At 41.7% G+C, this 18778-nt stretch overlaps 1 protein-coding gene across 2 annotated transcripts in view; it reads left to right on the forward strand.

Annotated features, from left to right (window-relative positions):
• The window catches only part of ATP9A (ATPase phospholipid transporting 9A (putative)), a 158118-nt gene that overhangs the window by 66440 nt on the left and 72900 nt on the right, over nucleotides 1-18778 (forward strand). For both annotated transcript variants that reach the window (XM_077113850.1, XM_077113857.1), the window contains 5 exons: nucleotides 752-827; nucleotides 10187-10263; nucleotides 11169-11329; nucleotides 13249-13391; nucleotides 14383-14495. In XM_077113850.1, coding sequence (XP_076969965.1) covers nucleotides 752-827; nucleotides 10187-10263; nucleotides 11169-11329; nucleotides 13249-13391; nucleotides 14383-14495 — 570 coding nt within the window. The remainder of the gene's footprint in view (nucleotides 1-751; nucleotides 828-10186; nucleotides 10264-11168; nucleotides 11330-13248; nucleotides 13392-14382; nucleotides 14496-18778) is intronic.

The following is an 18778-nucleotide window of genomic DNA, read 5'->3' on the forward strand; positions in this document are numbered from 1 at the left end:
CAATATAACTATTACCTATAGTTCATAGTTTGCATTAGTTGTATTTTTTTATACATCCTTTTTTATACAGTTTTCATTATGAAATACAATGTATATACAAAAAAGGAATAAATTTCAAAGTACAGTGTAACAAGTAGTTATAGAACAGATTTTAGAGTTCAGTATGGGTTACAGTTCCACAGTTTTAGGTTTTTCCTTCTAGCTGCTCCAAGACACTAGAAACTAAAAGAAATATTGATACAGTGATTCAGCAGTCAAACTCATTTGTTAAATCCTTCTCTTATAACTCCTCCTTCTTTGCCCCTTCACCCAATCTTTAGGATTTTGGGTTATTCCCATAATAACTATTTCCTGTTGAAAAGGGATGTCACCAAATATGGGATAGAGGGATGAAACTAGTTGATGTTCTGGAGAGGCTGGCTCCTCTGGGTTCCAGGACTTATCTGACCTAGGAACCAATCTGGAGGTTGCAGATTTCTAGAAAGTAATCATAGTGCATGGACCCTTTGTAGTGTCTCAGATAAAGTCCTAGGTGTTCTTTAGGGGTTGGCAGGAATGGCTTTGGTTGGGATTTGGCAAAGTGCATACACTCACTTCGGCAAATATTTTCATGGGAGGTGGAAACCTCAAGACCTTTTCTATTGCAGCAGGCTTCTAAACTGAAGTCTGTGGTTACATAAGGTGAAGTCCTTCTCTTTCTGTCTTGAAAAGAACATGGCAGATAAATGTGTGTCCCTTTGGTCTTTGCCAGGAAGACAGCGACCCCCCGATCAGTGAGAGCTTGAGCATCGAGAACACGCTTTGGGCCAGCACTGTTGTCGCCTCAGGTAGGGCGCCTCTGCTGAGGAATGTGTTAGCAATTTAAAAAGGAAAGAAAATCCTTTTGCAATTAGAATAATCATCTGTCAGTTGGGAAAATTAGTCGTTGGTCAAATGGAGTTTTCACTTGTCCCAGCACCTCTAGGGAACGAAACGGACACTTAATTGCCACTTGGACACGTAAGGACGGGCTAGTGGAGAAGCTGCCATGGCCTTTGGACTCTGCTGCACCCTGGGCTCCGGGAATAGCCCTTAATTGCCACTACAGATTGACATTCTAATCTGTACCAGAAACTGGATCAGCCTGCAGATTCTGGCTGAGAGTTATGTCTGTGGGGGCTGCTGAGTGGCTGCTGCCCGCATGGGGGGAAGGGGCTGTGGGCTTGAGCTGGAGAATCTGTGTTTAAACACCAAGATAAACTGGAAATGGCTGCCTTTAGAGTTTGAGTGTGGGAATGAAGCCCAGCCATGGTCTCCAGTGGCTGAGCACAGTCTCCAGTAAACATTGGTTGCTGCCTGTAGGTGCCAGCGCTGTGCTGAGCCCCTTACGAATGTTACATGTGCCACCTAAGCCTCCCCATGGCACTGCAATGGCAGGTAAGCATCCCCATTCTGCAGATGAGCAAATCGAGACTCAGGGAGGTTAAGGAACTTACTCCAGGTCATACAGTAGACCTGTGACTTGAACCCAGGTACTTTGCTCCAGAGGAAAAACTAATCATTGTGTAAGCTATTAATTGTATGTTATATATAAGGCAGTAGTATATAGTATTATAATTCAACTACTGGAAACTTTCTATCTTTGAGAAATCAGTTTTTTCCCTTTTCAAATATGGTATTGCCTCCTACTCGCTCATTTTCCTCTGCTTGATGCTTCTTTGCAGTTCTTTGGTATAATAGACTATCAATCAGAATATTATGTGGTAAGTGGAGGGAGTGAACTAGCACAAATGATATCCAGACTGCCAAATTGTGCCCTTCACAGACTAATTAATGCCAATGGAAGGTATTAGCTCTCTCTAGGTTTTTACTACTGTTCTTACCCACTGACCTTCTGTTTTTGGAAGGTTTCAAGTCCTCCTGATGGCTGAAGACTTAGCCCTTAAGGCCTGTCTGCAGTGACGCCCATGCACGGCAGGCAGCAGCCCTCTCCCTTCCATGTACCTCCTGCCGTCTGCCCACCCAAATTTCCCTGAACTTGTCCTTTTTCTTCACCAGCTTTTCTCCACGTTTAAGACATTTACTAAAAAGTAATTGTTTTTTTTGATAATTGCACATAAAAATAGGCATCTTTGAGTTTGCATTTCCCATGTCATCTAGGAAGCTGACCATCTTTTCATGACTTGTGTTTCTTCCCTTGTGAAATGTGTTTTAATCATTTTTCTATTATGTTTTTTGTCTTTTTCTTATTTGTTTGCTGGAGTTTTTCATTTCTGTTGCATATGACATATCCTTTTTCCTTATCCAATTTATCTTTTTGGTTAAAAATTCTGTATATCTGTATTTGATATGCAGAAGTTAAAAATATTTTTGCCTTCCAGTTTTTAGGATGATAGATGGTATCTCATTATTGTTTTTATTTATCTTATTATGTATTACTGTTAAATATATCTTTCCATATAAAAGCCAATTCTTAATATTTTAGTCTATCTACTTTCCCTTTGGGTTCTTCTTTTTCCTATTAATTTATAGGAATGCTTTAGAAAAAAGGAATATCAGACTGTCATCTGTTGCAAATATGTTTTCACAGTTTATTGCTTTGTTTTTAATCTGTGTTGAGCTTTTTTTTTTTTTACAGTGTGTTGAGCTTTGTTTCTTTCACCATGTAGAAGTTCTATATTTTTATATAGTCAATATTTTCATAGAAATGGAATTGCTAGGTCAAAGGGTATGTACATTTTATATTCTGATTCATATGGCAAACTTCCCGCTTCTAATTCACACTCCTGCTAATCCTAAATGAGCAGTCCCAGCACCCTAGCCAGCACAGGTCCTGTCTAACTTTTTAATTTTTGCCCATCTAACAAGTATTAAATAAATAATCTCATATTGCTTTGCCTTTTATGAGTTATTTGTGAACTTGCGCATCTTTCTATATATTTGCTGGCCATTTATATATGTATTTTTTGTGTATGAATTGCTAAATTATGCCTTGTGCCCATTTTTTCTGTCAACAGGTTTGTTTTTAAAAAGTCATTTGAGGGCGGGCCACGGTGGCTCAGCAGGCAAGAATGCTTGCCTGCCATGCCAGATGACCTGGGTTCGATTCCCCGGTGCCTGCCCATGTAAAAAAAAAAGCAAAAAAAGTCATTTGACATAACTCTTTATATGGTAAGAAAATTACTCTTCTGTCTGTTATCTCGATTGTAATTATTCTTTCCAAGTTGATCTCATTTGTGATGTATTTTGGTGCAAAAGTTAAAGGCTTATGTAGTCAGACTGTTAGGACAAATACCACAAACTGGCTTAAAAAGCAGGAAGTTATTGTCCCGCAGTTCTGGAGACTGAAAGTCTAAGATCAAAGAATGGAGGCATCGCTTTATCCTTCAGTCTGTAGTGCTGTGCTGGCGTGACTCCTGCCTCTGTCACAAGGTGATATATCTGTCTCTTTTTCTGACTTCTGCTTTTGGCTTCTACTTCTGGGTACAAGTTCTTTTCTTGTAAGGAGTTTAGCCATATTAGATTAAGGCTTACCCTCATTCCGTTTGATCTCACCTTAACTCATTAACTATTCGGAGATCCCATAGACAGATGGCTTCACACCTGCGGTCCTGGGGATTGGGACTTGAACGTGCCTTTTGTAGGGGACATAATTCAATCCCCAGCTGTCAGACCTATTCGTCTTTTCTTCTTTATGGTTTCTGTTTTTTTGTGACATGCTTAGAAAAATCTTCCCTGCACCAATGTGGTCTTGGAGTGCTTATGTGGTTTCATTTAAAAATATTGAATCTGGGGTGCAAGAGTAGTTCAGTGTCATGTGGCAGACCTGGGTTCGATTTTCAGACTGTGCACTTCCTGAGAACAACCAAACAAAAAAATATTGGATCCATGGGACAGTGACTGAGATGGCGATTCCAGGGTGTAAGTGACCTGGAAGGGTCTTGTACACCACAAAGGGAGGCCCTGCTTGCAAAAGCTAAAGAATCGAGATGAAGAGAACTGGAGCCTGTCTAGCTGTGGCTAACAGCCTAATGTGCCCCTTTCTAAACAAAAGACAGGAGCCCTCAGGACTGCACACACAGGGAGACAGGGACTAGGAAGTAAGCCAAGATGCTACCCTCGCCGGCGAAGTCCCATGACCTGCGACTCACCCCACACCTCATGCACCTGAACTCCATCACTCTCCCCCACCCCTTCCTGTACTCTAAGCACCCCCACCCTGCCAACCTCCTCTCGCATGTACCCGCCCCACACTCCCCCAAAGCATGCTCATACCTGCCGCAGCCCAACCCATCTCTCTTGCACAAGCATAGTGTTGCCCCACCCCTCCCTCCCAAGACCCACGTCCCCCTCCCTGCTCCCTGCAGGTGGTTGCCAGCACACAAAGATTGTGGGCGCTTACCTTCTTACCCAGGCTATACCCACCCGTAGCCAGTGCAGGCACAACCCCTGCCCATTGCCCTTGAGCTCTGCAAATATGCACACAAGGACCCCACCTCCCCAGCACACACAAGGGCCCTGCCCCCCAGACCCGCACATCAGCACAGCCACGTGCTTCCTGCCACTGGGTATCCACACATTCATGTACAGACTTCTTGGCCTCAATGCATCACTGCACTGTTGTGCCCCATTCCACATCCATCCTGCAAATACAAAGCTTTAGACTACCGAAGGAAATCAACTTCCAAAGCAGACCGATCAAGATATTAGCATGCCCCAATCAAGATATGTACATCTGCAAAGACAACAGAAGATCACTAAGCATATCATGATACATACAGATATAGCTCAGCCTAATGACCAAATTAAAACACTGAAGGGGACACAGACTTAGAATAGCTAATCAAAGATGTTCATATAACTCTATTAAATAAAATAAATGGGGTGGCTAATGACATAAGGGAGATCAAGAAGACACTAGAAAACGTAAAGAGGAATTTGAAAGAATGAAAATACAGTAGATATCACAGAGATTAAAGATGCTGTAGGCCAAATAAAAAATATACTCAAGACACACAACGGCAGATTTGAAGAGGCATAAGCAAGAATAAGCGAATTAGAGGACAGGACAACTGATTTTGAACAAATGGCAAAAAAGATGGAAAATTTTGAATTGGATCTCAGGGAAATGATGGACAAACAAAGCACCCCAATAGAAGAATCACTGGTGTCCCAGAAGGAGAAGAGTAAAGGACTAGGAAGATTAGTTGAGGATATTAATGGGGAAAACTTCCCAGTCCTTATAAAGGATATAAATACGCAAATCAAAGAAGCCCCACAAACTCCAAATAGGCCTTCCCAGAACACATATTTATCAGTCTGTCAAATGTTGAAGAGAAGCAGAAAATCCTGAAAACAGCAAGAGAAAAGCAATCTACTCTATATAAGAGAAATCACATAAGATTGAGTTCAGACTACTCAACTGGCACTATGGAGGTGAGAAGACAATGGTATATAATATATTTAAGATCCTGAAAGAGAAAGACTTCCAGCCAAGAATTCTGTACCCAGCCAAATTGTCCTTCAAAACTGAGGGAGAGATTAAAATTTCCACAGAAAAACAAATCCTGAAGAATTTGTCAACAAGAGAGCGACCCTACAAGAAATACTAGAGGGAGTTCTCCAGCTGAAAAAAAAAAAAGACAAGAGAGGGAGGTCTGGAGGAGGGCACAGAATTGAAGAGTACCAGTAAGAGTAACTTAAAGGATAAAAATATTGGGTCCATTTGGTATTTATCTTGGTTTAATAGTGAAGTTAGGACAACTAACTATCAAAGAGGTCTTTGGCTCAAATGCCAAGTGCCAAACATTGGAGCCCAGTCTATGTTTGAGGCCCTGTGTGAAGAGAAGAGACAGGCCAATGAAGATGTAAGATGAAAAAGCACTGCACTTTGGAATGGAGACTGTCCTGGGTCAGCTGCCTGAGCATAGGTGGAATAGAGGGATGTAAAGGAGATCAGAAGAAGATAGGATTAAAATTTTCACATTGGTTGCACCTGGCACACATGGGACTGAAAGTAAACCAACATGTGCCATGTGCCCACCCCCTTACTTGGGAGTAGAATGAACAATAGATACTTCATTTCTTGAAGACAGTAAGGTGTTTCTTTTTTTTTTTTTTTAACCTTTTAGTGAAGTGCAACACATATGCAGAAAGGTTCATACATGCTCAGTATAGTGCTTGATGGATTTTCACAGAGTTCACAACCCATGTGACCAATACCCAGGCTAAGAAACAGGATATTACTGGCCTCCTCCAAAGCTACTCTCAGCTCCTTTCCTGACATCCCCTCTGTACCCAAGGTTAGCCACTATCCTGAATTCTAATAGCCTAGGTTGGTTTGGTTGAGCACTGGATTTGCTAATGTTAACATTTCAATTATAAATACATTCCCAAGTGGCTGGTTTTCATTTTTATGGTTTTCCTCTTTCCTTTTTTCCATGCAACAAACCTTTGTTGAGCACCTGTTTTGTGCCAAGCTCCATACTAGACCCCAGATTTACTGTGGTATACGAGCCAGCTTTATGGGATGTAGAGTTAATATATGTTTACAGAGGAGATAGGAGGAACAGGAGTGTTCTGTGTATTTCCTCTGAGACCAGAAAAAAATGGAAAATGATTTAGATGAAGTTATATAGAAGTCTGAGGTGAAGGGCATGCAGTTGAGAGGGTTTGTCAGCTGTAATCTGAGATTAATAATAATGAAGTCTCTTATTTATCAGTCACTTTTTATTTACAAAATGCATCTTCATTGGCCTGTCTCTTCTCTTCACACAGGGCCTCAAACATAGACTGGGCTCCAATGTTTGGCACTTGGCATTTGAGCCAAAGACCTCTTTGATAGTTAGTTGTCCTAACTTCACTATTAAACCAAGATAAATACCAAATGGACCCAATATTTTGTATTTGTAAATAAAAAAGAAAGAAAGAAGGAGAATTGGGATCTTGAAGATGAGGCAAAGATCTTGAAAAGTTCATGGGAAATGCATGTGGAGTTGAACACATGCATTTTTAGTTTCTTTGAATTCATCTCTCTGTGTTTGTTAATGTGGGAAGAAAGAAAGCAGGTCTTCAGTAGACATTTATATTTGCGGTATGAGGAGCTGTGCATTTACTGCTTTCCTTATTGTTTACCTCCTGCTACAAGGCTGTTCACTTATTATTTTTTTATTTCCAACTGAATTCATATAATAACAGAGTGTCCAAGAAACAGGACTTAGATTCTAAGGGAACATAGAAGGGAAATCTCATACGACTAAGATGATTCTTCTTTGGTTGTTTCTGCTGTTGTATGCCATTGGGAAATAGCTTGTGTTCAGGTCCATGTTCACATTAGAATCAGAGTGCACTCTGTAGAGGATGTGGTTGCCATGGTAATACAACATGCTGCTGCAGGGCTGAGGACTCACTGGAGTGATGGACCAAGGAAGGGGATGGGGAAATCCTGGGGCTTGGCAGAGCTGGTGGCTTGGATGTCCCGGAGCCCAGATGTTCTAGCCCAGTTCTTCTCAAATTCAAATTGTGGTCCTTCTGCGCATAGTCAGTATGCAGATCATGCCGTATACCCTTTGCCAAGCAAGTTTGATAACGCCCAACTGGTCTATATCCTATTCAACGTGATGAGCCCACTGGTCCCAGGCTCGAATGCTGCAGTCATGTCATATTGCTGTAAAAGTTTCTAAATGCTTCCTCCTATGCACTTAGGTACCCTCAGGAGTACCTGAATGTTCAGGAGCTCATTATTTATCTTGTTGCAGATTAGAAACAAAGGGGTTATGGAACCAGGTGTTCTAAAGCATTAATAACAACTTTGTAAAATGCCTGACCATGGCAGCCTAGTTTGTTGGAACCATAGGAGAAGCCAGATGGGGCTGGCTGGGAAAGTCCAGAGCATTTTGTAGCCTGCATGCCACAGAGAGTGAGAGTGACGAGTGGATTGGGAGAAACAGGGGACCGGAAGAGGTGACAGGTGGGGAGCAGGAGCCAGAGGTCCTGGGGTGGAGAGGTTTGAACAGAAGTTGCAAATTGGGGAGGGCCTTAAGAGGAATGAGTTGGACTGGGAGGGGCCTGCGGTGAGCTGTGAAGATGTGCCCTCTAAAGGGCTGGCCTTGTTCAGCATCAGCAGATTATAAATGAGGAAACGTGGGCCCAGTGTTAGCAGAACTAATTTTCCAGAAGTCAGAACTCTCAATTTTTTTTACATGATGACTCCTGAATGTAAAAGTTGCCAATAAATTCAGTACTTTTAAAGCACTGGGCAGACCAGGCTGACGCCCATCTGTGTACTGCTAGTTTGTGCTTTTTGTTGGGGAGGGGCGAGCAGTGATGCGACAGTCAAGATGGGGCTGTGGTTTGGATGTTGCAGACCTTTTGGAGACAGGATTTTGATCTGAGAAACAGCTGTTTTCAGCATGTTTGAAGGTATTGGGGTTGGCTGGGGCCAGCAGGGACTTGGGGGGCGGAGGAAGCTCCCCGAGTTGTTCTGAACTCTCTGTGTGCTGGGCATTGGTGCCTGAGGTGGAGCCAGGCTGAGGGCCAGTGGGTGCAGTGGCCCTGCAGCCCCCGAGCATCTGCTGCAGCGACCGGGCCTGAGGGGTGGGCCGCCTGCCTTCTAGGAGCCACCATCTGCTGGGAGACAGGAGAGTGCCCTCCCCAGCCTGCCATCTGCTGGGAGCCGCCCTCAGAGGAGCTGCATTGTGCAGGAGAATAGTGTTTGCCTGGCCAAGTGCATTAAACCTCAGAGGGACTTCAGGGCCCCTCTCTTTGTCCAGAAGACACAGACTTGTCACTGGGCTGCTTCTTCATTTGGAGGCTAGGCTGTCTTACCACAAATGTGTTTTGACCTCTGGAGTTTTGGCAGTCTTTGAATTTTTGGCTGTCCCTCTGACAGTGATATTCCTGAGAGTTTGTGGTGGGGGTGGGGGGAAGATGATTGGGTGTTTTCTTTTTCCAGCAGAGACTGAATTGTTTGTATTCCCAGATCATCCCTTAAGAAGTTGGTAGGGCTGGCCCCTTCTCCTGTGTCAGGTTTCAGCTCAAATGTCATCAACTTAGCAGCAGCTCCTCTGAGCCCAGTACAAATGGGTCCCCTCTGTCCAGCCTCCCTGTCTGCAGACCATTACGCTGCTTTATTTTCATCACAGCCCTTATCACTGTCCCGGTTTATCATGCTCATTGGTTTCCTTCTTTATTGTCTGCCTTATCCATTGCAATGTAAGCATTTTCTTTGCTTACACTGAAATTCAATTAAAATTAAATAAAATACAGTTCCTCGTTCTCACATAGTTAAATTTTTGATAGATATTGCCAGTTCCCCCCTTGCCCCAAATAAACAGAACAAAACCAAAAAAAAAGGTTTTACCAGTATACATTCTAGCCAATGATGTAATAACAGGCTCGGTTTCCCCACCTCTAGGCCAATGCTGGGCATTATTGGTCTTTTGAATTTTTGCCCATCTGTTGGGGATAAAAATGGTTTATTTTGCATTTCTTTGATCATTCACTTGGTTGAAACCTTTTAAAATGTTAACTGGCCATTTATGTTTGTTATATAGATTGTTTACTTTTAGAAGGATTGATGTCTTTTAATACTGTATGAAGGGAGGCATGGTGGACAGGGTGTGGGATGGAGAAGCGCTTAGAAAAAGAGAATTGTTGATTGTTTTCTGGGCCAATGTCCCCTGAATAGTCTTATCAGACCCAGTGTTCAAAAGGGCTCTGAGTCAAGAGAATATGCTCTATAAGAAGGGCATGTTCATAAGTTTCTACAATGTTTAATGAAGATAGGAATGTTCTAGGAACCTCTGAAAACCTCTAAGGCCAGTAGCTTGGAGGACAACCCCCACAGGACAGTATGCCAGTAGAACTTTCTATGATGATGGAAATGCCTTGTGTCTTTGTTGTTCCATATGGCAGCTCCTCGCCCCACATGGCTGTTGAACACTTGCAATATAGTGAGAATGAAGAACTTTATTTAGTTCTTCATTCTCATTTTACTCAATTTAAGTTTCGACAGCCTCAGTGGCTAGAGGCTACCATATTGGTCGGCATAGACACACGGCATGGGTTGGCACCACTGTAGACTTTGACATTGTCGTGGTGTGGCTGTTGAATTTAGAAAACATTCTCTCAAGTGGGTGCTCCCCTTCTGTTTTTAAGCCCTCCTGTCTGTATTAATATTTCTTTGGGTTTATTTTTCTCATTTTAGGTACTGTGGTGGGTGTTGTTCTTTACACTGGCAGAGAACTGAGGAGTGTCATGAATACTTCAAATCCTCGAAGCAAGGTGTGTAAGAGGTCATCAGAACTTTCTAGAGCCCTCATTTTATAGATGAGAAAATAGCTCTGGGAAGTGCAGCACTCAGCCCAGGACTACTCAGTGAGAAAGGGGCAGCCTTGGCATCTATCCTAGACTGGCCGCGACACATCCTAAAGCATCAAATCTGTGGTCTGCCTAATCCTCCCTTTATTGCTCATTCCACACCATGACCCTCCTCCAGTTAGCAGGAATCAGAATATTGCAGAAAGATTCCTTTTCTCAATAGCATGAACTGTGTTCCCAAAATTTCAGTCATTTTCAACCCCCCTGATAGTACAACTATAATGCCATTTATTTAATGCTTCAACCTCATCCTGGGTCATATTTCTGTAAATGTTAATTGGTTTGATGTATTAGTTGCATTTTTTGGGGGAATACATATTAAGATAAATATATAATTATTAAAATAATAGTGTTCATTAATGTAGCACCTAAAATCCAGCACCATGACTGGTGTATGTTCTGAGCTTTCAGAGAATACTGGATTAGTTGACTTAGTGTGTGGTATAGTGCTGAGTGTTGGTGAGTTTTTTGACTTAGTGTGTGGTATAGTGCTGAGTGTTGGTGAGTTTTTTGGCAGAGCCATGGTGGAAGGTTGTGCAGCAAATGTGGCAGTGACCTGCTTATATGTTCCCAAGCTTTATCTTCTTAAATAATAATGGAATTTTAAATCAGAATTCTTTTAGCTCTGCTGGATGTCTGTTATGAGCTCTCACCTATGAAGCCCAGGCTTCTCAGACAAAAGACGTGAGGACCCATAGATCCCATTGTCTCACCTAGGGTTCCTGGATTCATGGGTGACGGATGGGTTCTCCAGGGGACTGTGGGTTACACCACATAAACCCAACTCCCCCTTTGTGCTTTCTCCCTAGATCGGCCTGTTTGACCTGGAAGTGAACTGCCTCACAAAGATCCTCTTTGGCGCTTTGGTGGTGGTGTCGCTGGTCATGGTTGCCCTCCAGCACTTTGCTGGTCGCTGGTACCTACAAATCATTCGGTTCCTCCTCTTGTTTTCCAACATCATTCCCATCAGGTAAGCAATGGATGAGCTTGTGCTTGGGAACTGTTCTAGTTCGCTAGCTGCCGGAATGCAATGTACCAGAAATAGAATGGCTTTTAAAAGGGAAAATTTATTGAGTTGCTAGTTTACAGTTCTAAGACCGAGAAAATGTCTCAATTAAAACAAGTCTGTAGAAATGTCCAATCTAAGGCATCCATCCAGGGAAAGATACCTTGGTTCAAGAAGGCCGATGAAGTTCAGGGTTTCTCTCTCAAGTGAGAAGGCACATGGTGAACACAGTCAGGGCTTCTTTCTTGGCTGGAAGGGCACATGGCGAACACAGCGTCATCGGCTAGCTTTCTCTCCTGGCTTCCTGTTTCATGAAGCTCCCCGGGAGGCGTTTTCCTTCTTCATCTCCAAAGGTTGCTGGTTGGTGTCCTCTCTGCTTTGTGGTGCTGCAGCATTCTCTTCTCTCTCTGAATCTCTCATTCTCCAAAACGTTTCCTCTTTTGTAGGACTCCAATAAACCAATCAGGACCCACCCAAATGGGAGGAGACATGTCATCACCTAATCCAGTTTAACAACCACTCTTAACTAAATCACATCATCCAGGGAGATGATCTGATTACAGTTTCAGACATACAGTATTGAATAGGGATTATTCTACCTTTATGAAATGGGATTTTGATTAAAACATGGCTTTTCTAGGGAGCATACTTCCTTTCAAACCAGCACAGGAACTATGGTTTTTCAGGTGGTATTGAGGCTCTTGAATGTTTTCATCTCTTTACTCATTCAAAGATCATGGCTTTGTGCCTTTTAGAAGGAGCTGGCCTCTTGGTAGAGTAATGACCAAGAATGATCAAGGTCAGGAGGGTGAAGCATGCTCTGTGGCTGTAGGACTGGAAGAGCATGTTCTAGATGATCATGTAGAAAGCAAAAGAAGAAAATAAAAAAGACACCTCTATTTCACATCCAAGACATAATTACTGTTAATGTTTTGTGATATATTTTTCTAATCTGCTTTCTCTTTTAGAAAAATAGAAAAAGGGGATTCTTCTCTACATAAAATCTGCCTTAAAAGATTTTTTTTGAACAGAGTAGTGTATTATGAATATGTTCTAGGTTTAACAATTTAATCTCATAGTTGTTGGATATTTACTTCTGATATTTTCCTCCCATAGTAAATGATCAATACGTATTTATTTTAAAGAAAAAAACCAAATAGTTTTTCCTGCAACTTGAGTACATATCATCTCTATTTTACAGGGATGTATTGTCTGCCATTTTGTCTTGCTCTTTTGCATATCTGTTTCATCCCAACTGGAATTAGACGCTGGGCTCTCTAGATGTTGGTTTCAAAGAATAAACAAGTCTACTTTATTCCTAGAAAAAAAATAGAGAAGTGTTTATTGTGCAGTGTTCAGTGAAAATGTAGATTATTAAGTTTTAGCTATAGCGTTATTTGAAACTAGTTAATTGAAGGAATATTCATATAGCCCAGGGCTAAGATGGTAAAATGACAAGCAGTTTGATTGGTTTATAGGATTATGGACAATTTTGAAGACTTCTGTTTATTTTTGCAATAAAGTAATGTATTAAAATTAGTAAATTATTAGAAATGTTTAGGGGACCAATAATTTTTTTTTAAAAAGGAAAACAAAAATTGAATTAAAACAACTAATTACCTTTTTTGGCTTTTATTTTAAGTGACTTTGTTCCGTAGCAGGAGAGTTCTATGAAAATAAGCGTTTGTTTAGTGAGTTATTTGATAGTACTGTCACCTCTTGTTAAATCTGTGAATTCACTGCCAGCATTGTGTTTCCATAGGGAGCAATTCCAGATGTTGTGGCACAAATGATGTTTATATAGCGTCTATGTTGTTTATAAAAAGAGCTCCAGGAGACTTATGCATATCCTATTAACCTGCCCGCTCTGGCTTTCTGACTAGTTTGCGTGTGAACCTGGACATGGGCAAGATTGTATATAGCTGGGTGATTCGAAGGGATTCCAAAATCCCAGGGACTGTGGTTCGCTCCAGCACAATTCCTGAGCAGCTGGGGAGGATTTCTTACTTACTCACAGACAAGACAGGTGAGTGTTTCCCAGGACCTAAAAGGATACAGGGTCAAAGCTCAGGTGTTATGACCAAAATTCTTGGATTATTTTTCTGCAGATATTAGAGATATATGTATGCTGCTGCTATTTTTTCTTCATTTTGTGAGGTGGAAGGGGAGGCTGATTATTTGATGATGATAATGATGATTGCAGCACGCCCTTACCTAGTACTAATTATGTGGGAAGCACTGTTCTGAGGTGTAATTTGCAGTATCTCAGTTAATCCCTATTGGAACCTTGTGAGTTAGGTAGTGTTGTTTTCCCAATTTTATAGCGGGGTTTAGTGGAGCCTGGTCGAGCCAAGCTTTAGAGCCAGGCTTTGAGCCTCCAGGAAGTGTAGCCTCAAATGCTGATCTCATAACCACACCTCACAATACTGCTCTGCAATTTAACATCTGTCCTCTCATAGTGGCTAAAGGCAAGCATTGGAGAGTGGAGAGAAGCTTCTTTATCATTTAGTGGGTGTAGTGAAGAAGGGAATCTATTGTAGAAATATGGGATAGCTCACAAAATCAGGCTTCAGAGGGCATAAGAACCAGGAATGTTCTGGGTTTGTCAATAGCAGAATCCCTTAGATGGTTGGTAGGGCTCTGCATTCTTCTAATCATCTTCTCTCCATGTTTCTTTCTGCTCAAGATTCCGATTCCTACAAGATAGAATCCGATTGGCCTATTATATGTCATGTGCCACCCTCTTGGCCAATGAAATGGGTCAGGTACCTTGATTGACAGGCCCTCCAGGTCTTCCTGGGAATGAGTGATGACTCCCCCATGGAAATCTAGGGTGCTGTTTTCTAAAGAAGAGGATTAGGGTTCTGGGCAGATAAAATATCACAGATGTCTGGCCCTACCCCACCCTTGGGGAAGTATTTAAACTGTGTGTGACATATACCAAACTCTCAAAAAGTAACAGCTGTCATCGGTGTAGCCCTGGAATAGGCATGTTACTCATCCATCTTGTATTTCAGGAACTCTTACCCAGAATGAGATGGTTTTCAAGCGGCTCCATCTGGGAACAGTGGCCTATGGACTTGACTCAATGGATGAAGTACAAAGCCACATATTTAGTGTTTATACCCAGGTAAAGCCTTCTGTTTCAATATCCAATACAATTCTTCTACATTTTGTTATCAGCGCTACTGAGGTATAATTCACATACCATACAATTCACTCATTTAAAAAGTTCAATGCAATGATTTTTAATCTATTCACAGAGTTGTACTAACCATCACCACAGACAATTTAGGAACATTTTCATCACTCTAAAAAGAAACCCAGAAGGATGGTGTGATGGTGGCTCAGTGGCAGAATTCGCACCTGCCATACCTGAGACCTAGGTTCAATTCCTGATGCCTGCCCATGTGAAAACAAGAAAACCAAAATTAGCAGTCACTCCCCATTTCCTCCCAAGCCCACATCCCTCTCCAACCTCTGAAAAGCCTCTAATCCTTTACATTTAGAATAAATTGAAATTGAGGTTTCTCCATCTTCTTTATCCCCAGGGTGAATATGCTTTATAGAAGAGTGAGGATATACTGGGAAAAATCTGATAGAAAATTATTTGCCTGAGAACCTACTGGTTATTTATATTTAAGTTTATGGACATGTTTATTTTTTCCTCTACTCTATTTATGAGCCAAATCAGTAGTAAATTAATAGTCTAATTATGAAATAATCATGATATTATTGAGTAGCTTTTTTTTTTTTTTTTACATGAGCAGGCACCAGGAATCGAACCTGGGTCTCTAGCATGGCAGGCAAGGTAGTGTACCACCAGTGCCTGCCGTACTGATTAACTTTTGTTGGGAATTGAATAACACCCCTATCAAAAGACATGTTCAGATCTCAATCCATGATCCTTGGGTGTGTACCCATTTGTCAGTAGGACCTTTTGAAGATGTCATTATTAATTAAGATGTGGCTATATTGAATCAGGGTAAGTCTTAACCCATATGACTGAAGACCTTCTAAGGAGAGGAAATTTGGATACATTCAGCCAGAAGAAACCAGGGCTCAGAAGAAGCCAGAGAGGAGAGAGAGATTGTCCTGTGACAAAGGACAGCCATCACAGGCCCACAACCAACCCAAGGAGAAGGCATCGCTGTTGACATCTTGATTTCAAACATCTAGCCTTCAAAACAGTGAGGCAATGAATTCTTTTGTCTAAGCCAATTCATAGTGTGATATTTGTCATAGCAGCTCTGGTCAACTATGGCAGTTTTGGTTTCTCATCTTTATTCAAATCAGAAATCTTGTGAAAGAAATTACTTTATCAGAGATGACTTACTACTTTTCTACCCCCACCTTTTTTAAAATTTTAATCCTACAAGGTTTTCAAACCCGTCATTTTTCAGGGAAAGACATTCCTGTAAGTATCCTAATGTTTGTAAAAAAGTCACTACCTTAGCTGCTCATCAGAATTACTTGTAGTGTTTAAAAATGAAATAGAACAAAGATAAAAAACATTTACATGGGCCCAATACCCTAGAGATTTCTGATTCATTAAGACTAGGTTAGGTAAGAATCACCCACCCCCAAAGAACCTCTCATTGCTCAGATGTGGCCTTTCTTTCAAAGCCAACTGAGCAGGTGAACTCATTGCCCTGCTGGGCATGACTCTCAGGGGTATAAATCATCCTGGCAATGTGGGACATGACTCCCAGTTATGAGCTTGAACCTGGCATCCTGGGATTGAGAAAGCCTTCTTGACCAAAAGGGGGAAGAGAAAGGAAACAAAATAAAGTTTCAGTGACTGAGGGATTTCAAATTGAGTCAAGAGGTCATTCTAGAGGTTATTCTTATACATTATATAGATATCCCTTTATAATTTTGGGTGTATTGGAGTAGCTAGAGGGAAATACCTGAAACTGTTGAACTGTATTCTAGTAGACTTGATTCCTGAAGGTGATTGTATAACTATGTAGCTTTTACAGTATGACCGTGTGATTGTGAGAACCTTGTGACCCATGCTCCCTTTATCCAGGGTATGGACAGATGAGTAAAAAAATAAGGACAAAAAAATAAATAAATAATGGAGGGGGGATAAGGGGTAAAAAATTGGGTAAATAGAAATACTAGTGGTCAGTAATTAGAGGGTGGGATAAAGGGTTTGGGATGCATGGGGATTTTTCTTTTTTCTTATTTCTTTTTCTGGAGTGATGCAAATGTTCTAAAAATGATCATGGTGATGAATATACAGCTATGTGATGATACTGTGAGTCACAGATTGTATATTTGGATGGACTATATGGTGTATGAAGATGTCTCAATGAAAATATTAAAATAAAAAATAAAGACTTGGTTAGGGCCTGGGCTTCTGAGTTTTAAGATAAGGTTAGGCAAAACAGACCAACCAACCCAAGGTAATTCTTTTGCTCATGTGGTGCTTAAGATATATGTTACACAGTTTTTTTTTTGGAGACAACAAGAAAATAGAATTTTTTTTTGGTTAAACTTGTCAAAATAGATGATAATGACTCTAGTCAAAAGGCCAGTTGAGATGTGAAGGAAATACCTCTGAATAAGTGTTAAAGGTAGAATCCCTGGATCTTTCATGGCACAATTATAGTCAGTGTTTAATTTTCTGGAATGCTTGCTGCAGACACCTGGATTTCCAGGGTAGCTCTTGAAAATGGGACTGCAGGCGATAGAGTATAGAGGTGAGGCTGATTTTAAGTGGAGAAGGGTTAATTTGTTACTTCCATCTAATGTCATCATCTGCAAATAGAGTGAAACACTTTTGCTTCTCTAGGATCCATGTGTAGGTATTGTGGCTTGTTTCCAAATGATCAGTGGGCCTTCTCCAAAGATGGACTTTAGGACTATTAAAAAATCATGAGAGGCCCCAAAAGGACATATTATTGGGAAATATGAAAAAATTGGAATAAAGACTGTAAGTTTTAGATGAATGTTAAATTTCTTGAACTTAGTAACTATTTTTTCGGTGGTTACACAGCAAATATCCTGTTCTTAGGAAATACATGTGAAGGTATTAAGTGTTCAAAGAGCGTGCTGTTTACAGTCTACTTACATATGTTTACAAAATAGGTAGATGAATAGATAGACGGATGGAGGAATGGATCTGGGTAGCTGGGTTGGGGTATGTTGGAGTTCTCTGTATCAGTTTTGTAGCATATTTGCAACTGTCCTATAATTTGAAATTATTTCAGACTAGAAAGTGAAAAAAAAGTTACATGGACCTCCTTGGACAGAGAGAATAAGCCACAGGCCACCTGTCTCCTTTCCTTCTCTCTGATCCTCGTTATGCTGCCTGGTGATTTGGTGTTGGTGTCCCCAGGACTCTGCGGATGCTGCTGTCTGGAGAGGGGACTAGCCATCTCCTCCTGTTGCTGACAGCTCACACCTGTCTCCAGCCTGGACTTGCTGTGGAGCTTGACGCTGTAGCATACCTACCTACTGGCATTCCTATGTACGCGGATCCCAGAGACGTCATACCCAGGATGTCAGTGCTCTTCTCTCACCCCTAAACCCCATTTCTCGTTCAGAGGTTCTTGTCCTAGCAGTACCTCCCCCATCCATCCCAAAGATTTGGGAAACTCCCCGATTGCTTTTCCTTCACCTCTTGCCTTCAGTGATGTGCCCATCTGTGTCCCGTGCTGCCACACAGTCTCCTCTTTGACCTTTTGTCTTCATCTCCTCTGATTCTCTTGGCAGAAACTACCCATTCCCTTGTTTGTCTGCACTCACCCCCAGCATGGTTGCCTGCTGTTCTTCTTGCTCTCCTCCTACCCACTCTTTACGCAGGAGGGCAGGAGTAGCCTTGGCCGTTGATACCCTCCTGGGGTCTAGAGTTGTGGCATTGTCTAGTCTCGCCTGTGCCCCCTCCCTACTATCCACCCTTCTGCTCACTCTAGTGATTAGGCCTGGGTGAGCTGCCTCATTTTGATATATTGCAATAGACTTCCCTCTGTACCATTAACTCCTCTGCGTTCCTTCTGTAGGGGCTCATTGTTTGCATTTTCATGTTCATGAGCACCAGGCTAGATAGCTGTAGCCTTCACAAACCCCCTTTCAGGAGCATAGACCTGTTGATGGTTATATAAAAGAGCTTCATAGGTGGTGGGAAGCAGTCCCTTCTCACATTCATGGTAGTTTTTAAGAGCTTGTGGTATTTACAGAAACCATCCTTTCTAAGAATATTTGCGTATTTCAGCTTTTGTGGTTCGGTTTTTACTTGGCTTGACTTGTAAAATGTTAAAAGTCAGAAAACATTTCTTACCGTGAACTTCACCTGATAACCCATCTTTAGCGGAAGCCCATAAATTGATTTGCCCTTCCCACTCTGGGGTCTCAAATAGCTCCAAGTTATGGAGTTGGGTGGTGGTAGGGTGGGTGAGCCCACGG

The sequence above is a fragment of the Tamandua tetradactyla genome, chromosome 1 (genome assembly GCF_023851605.1).
Source record: "Tamandua tetradactyla isolate mTamTet1 chromosome 1, mTamTet1.pri, whole genome shotgun sequence".
Lineage (NCBI taxonomy): Eukaryota > Metazoa > Chordata > Mammalia > Pilosa > Myrmecophagidae > Tamandua > Tamandua tetradactyla.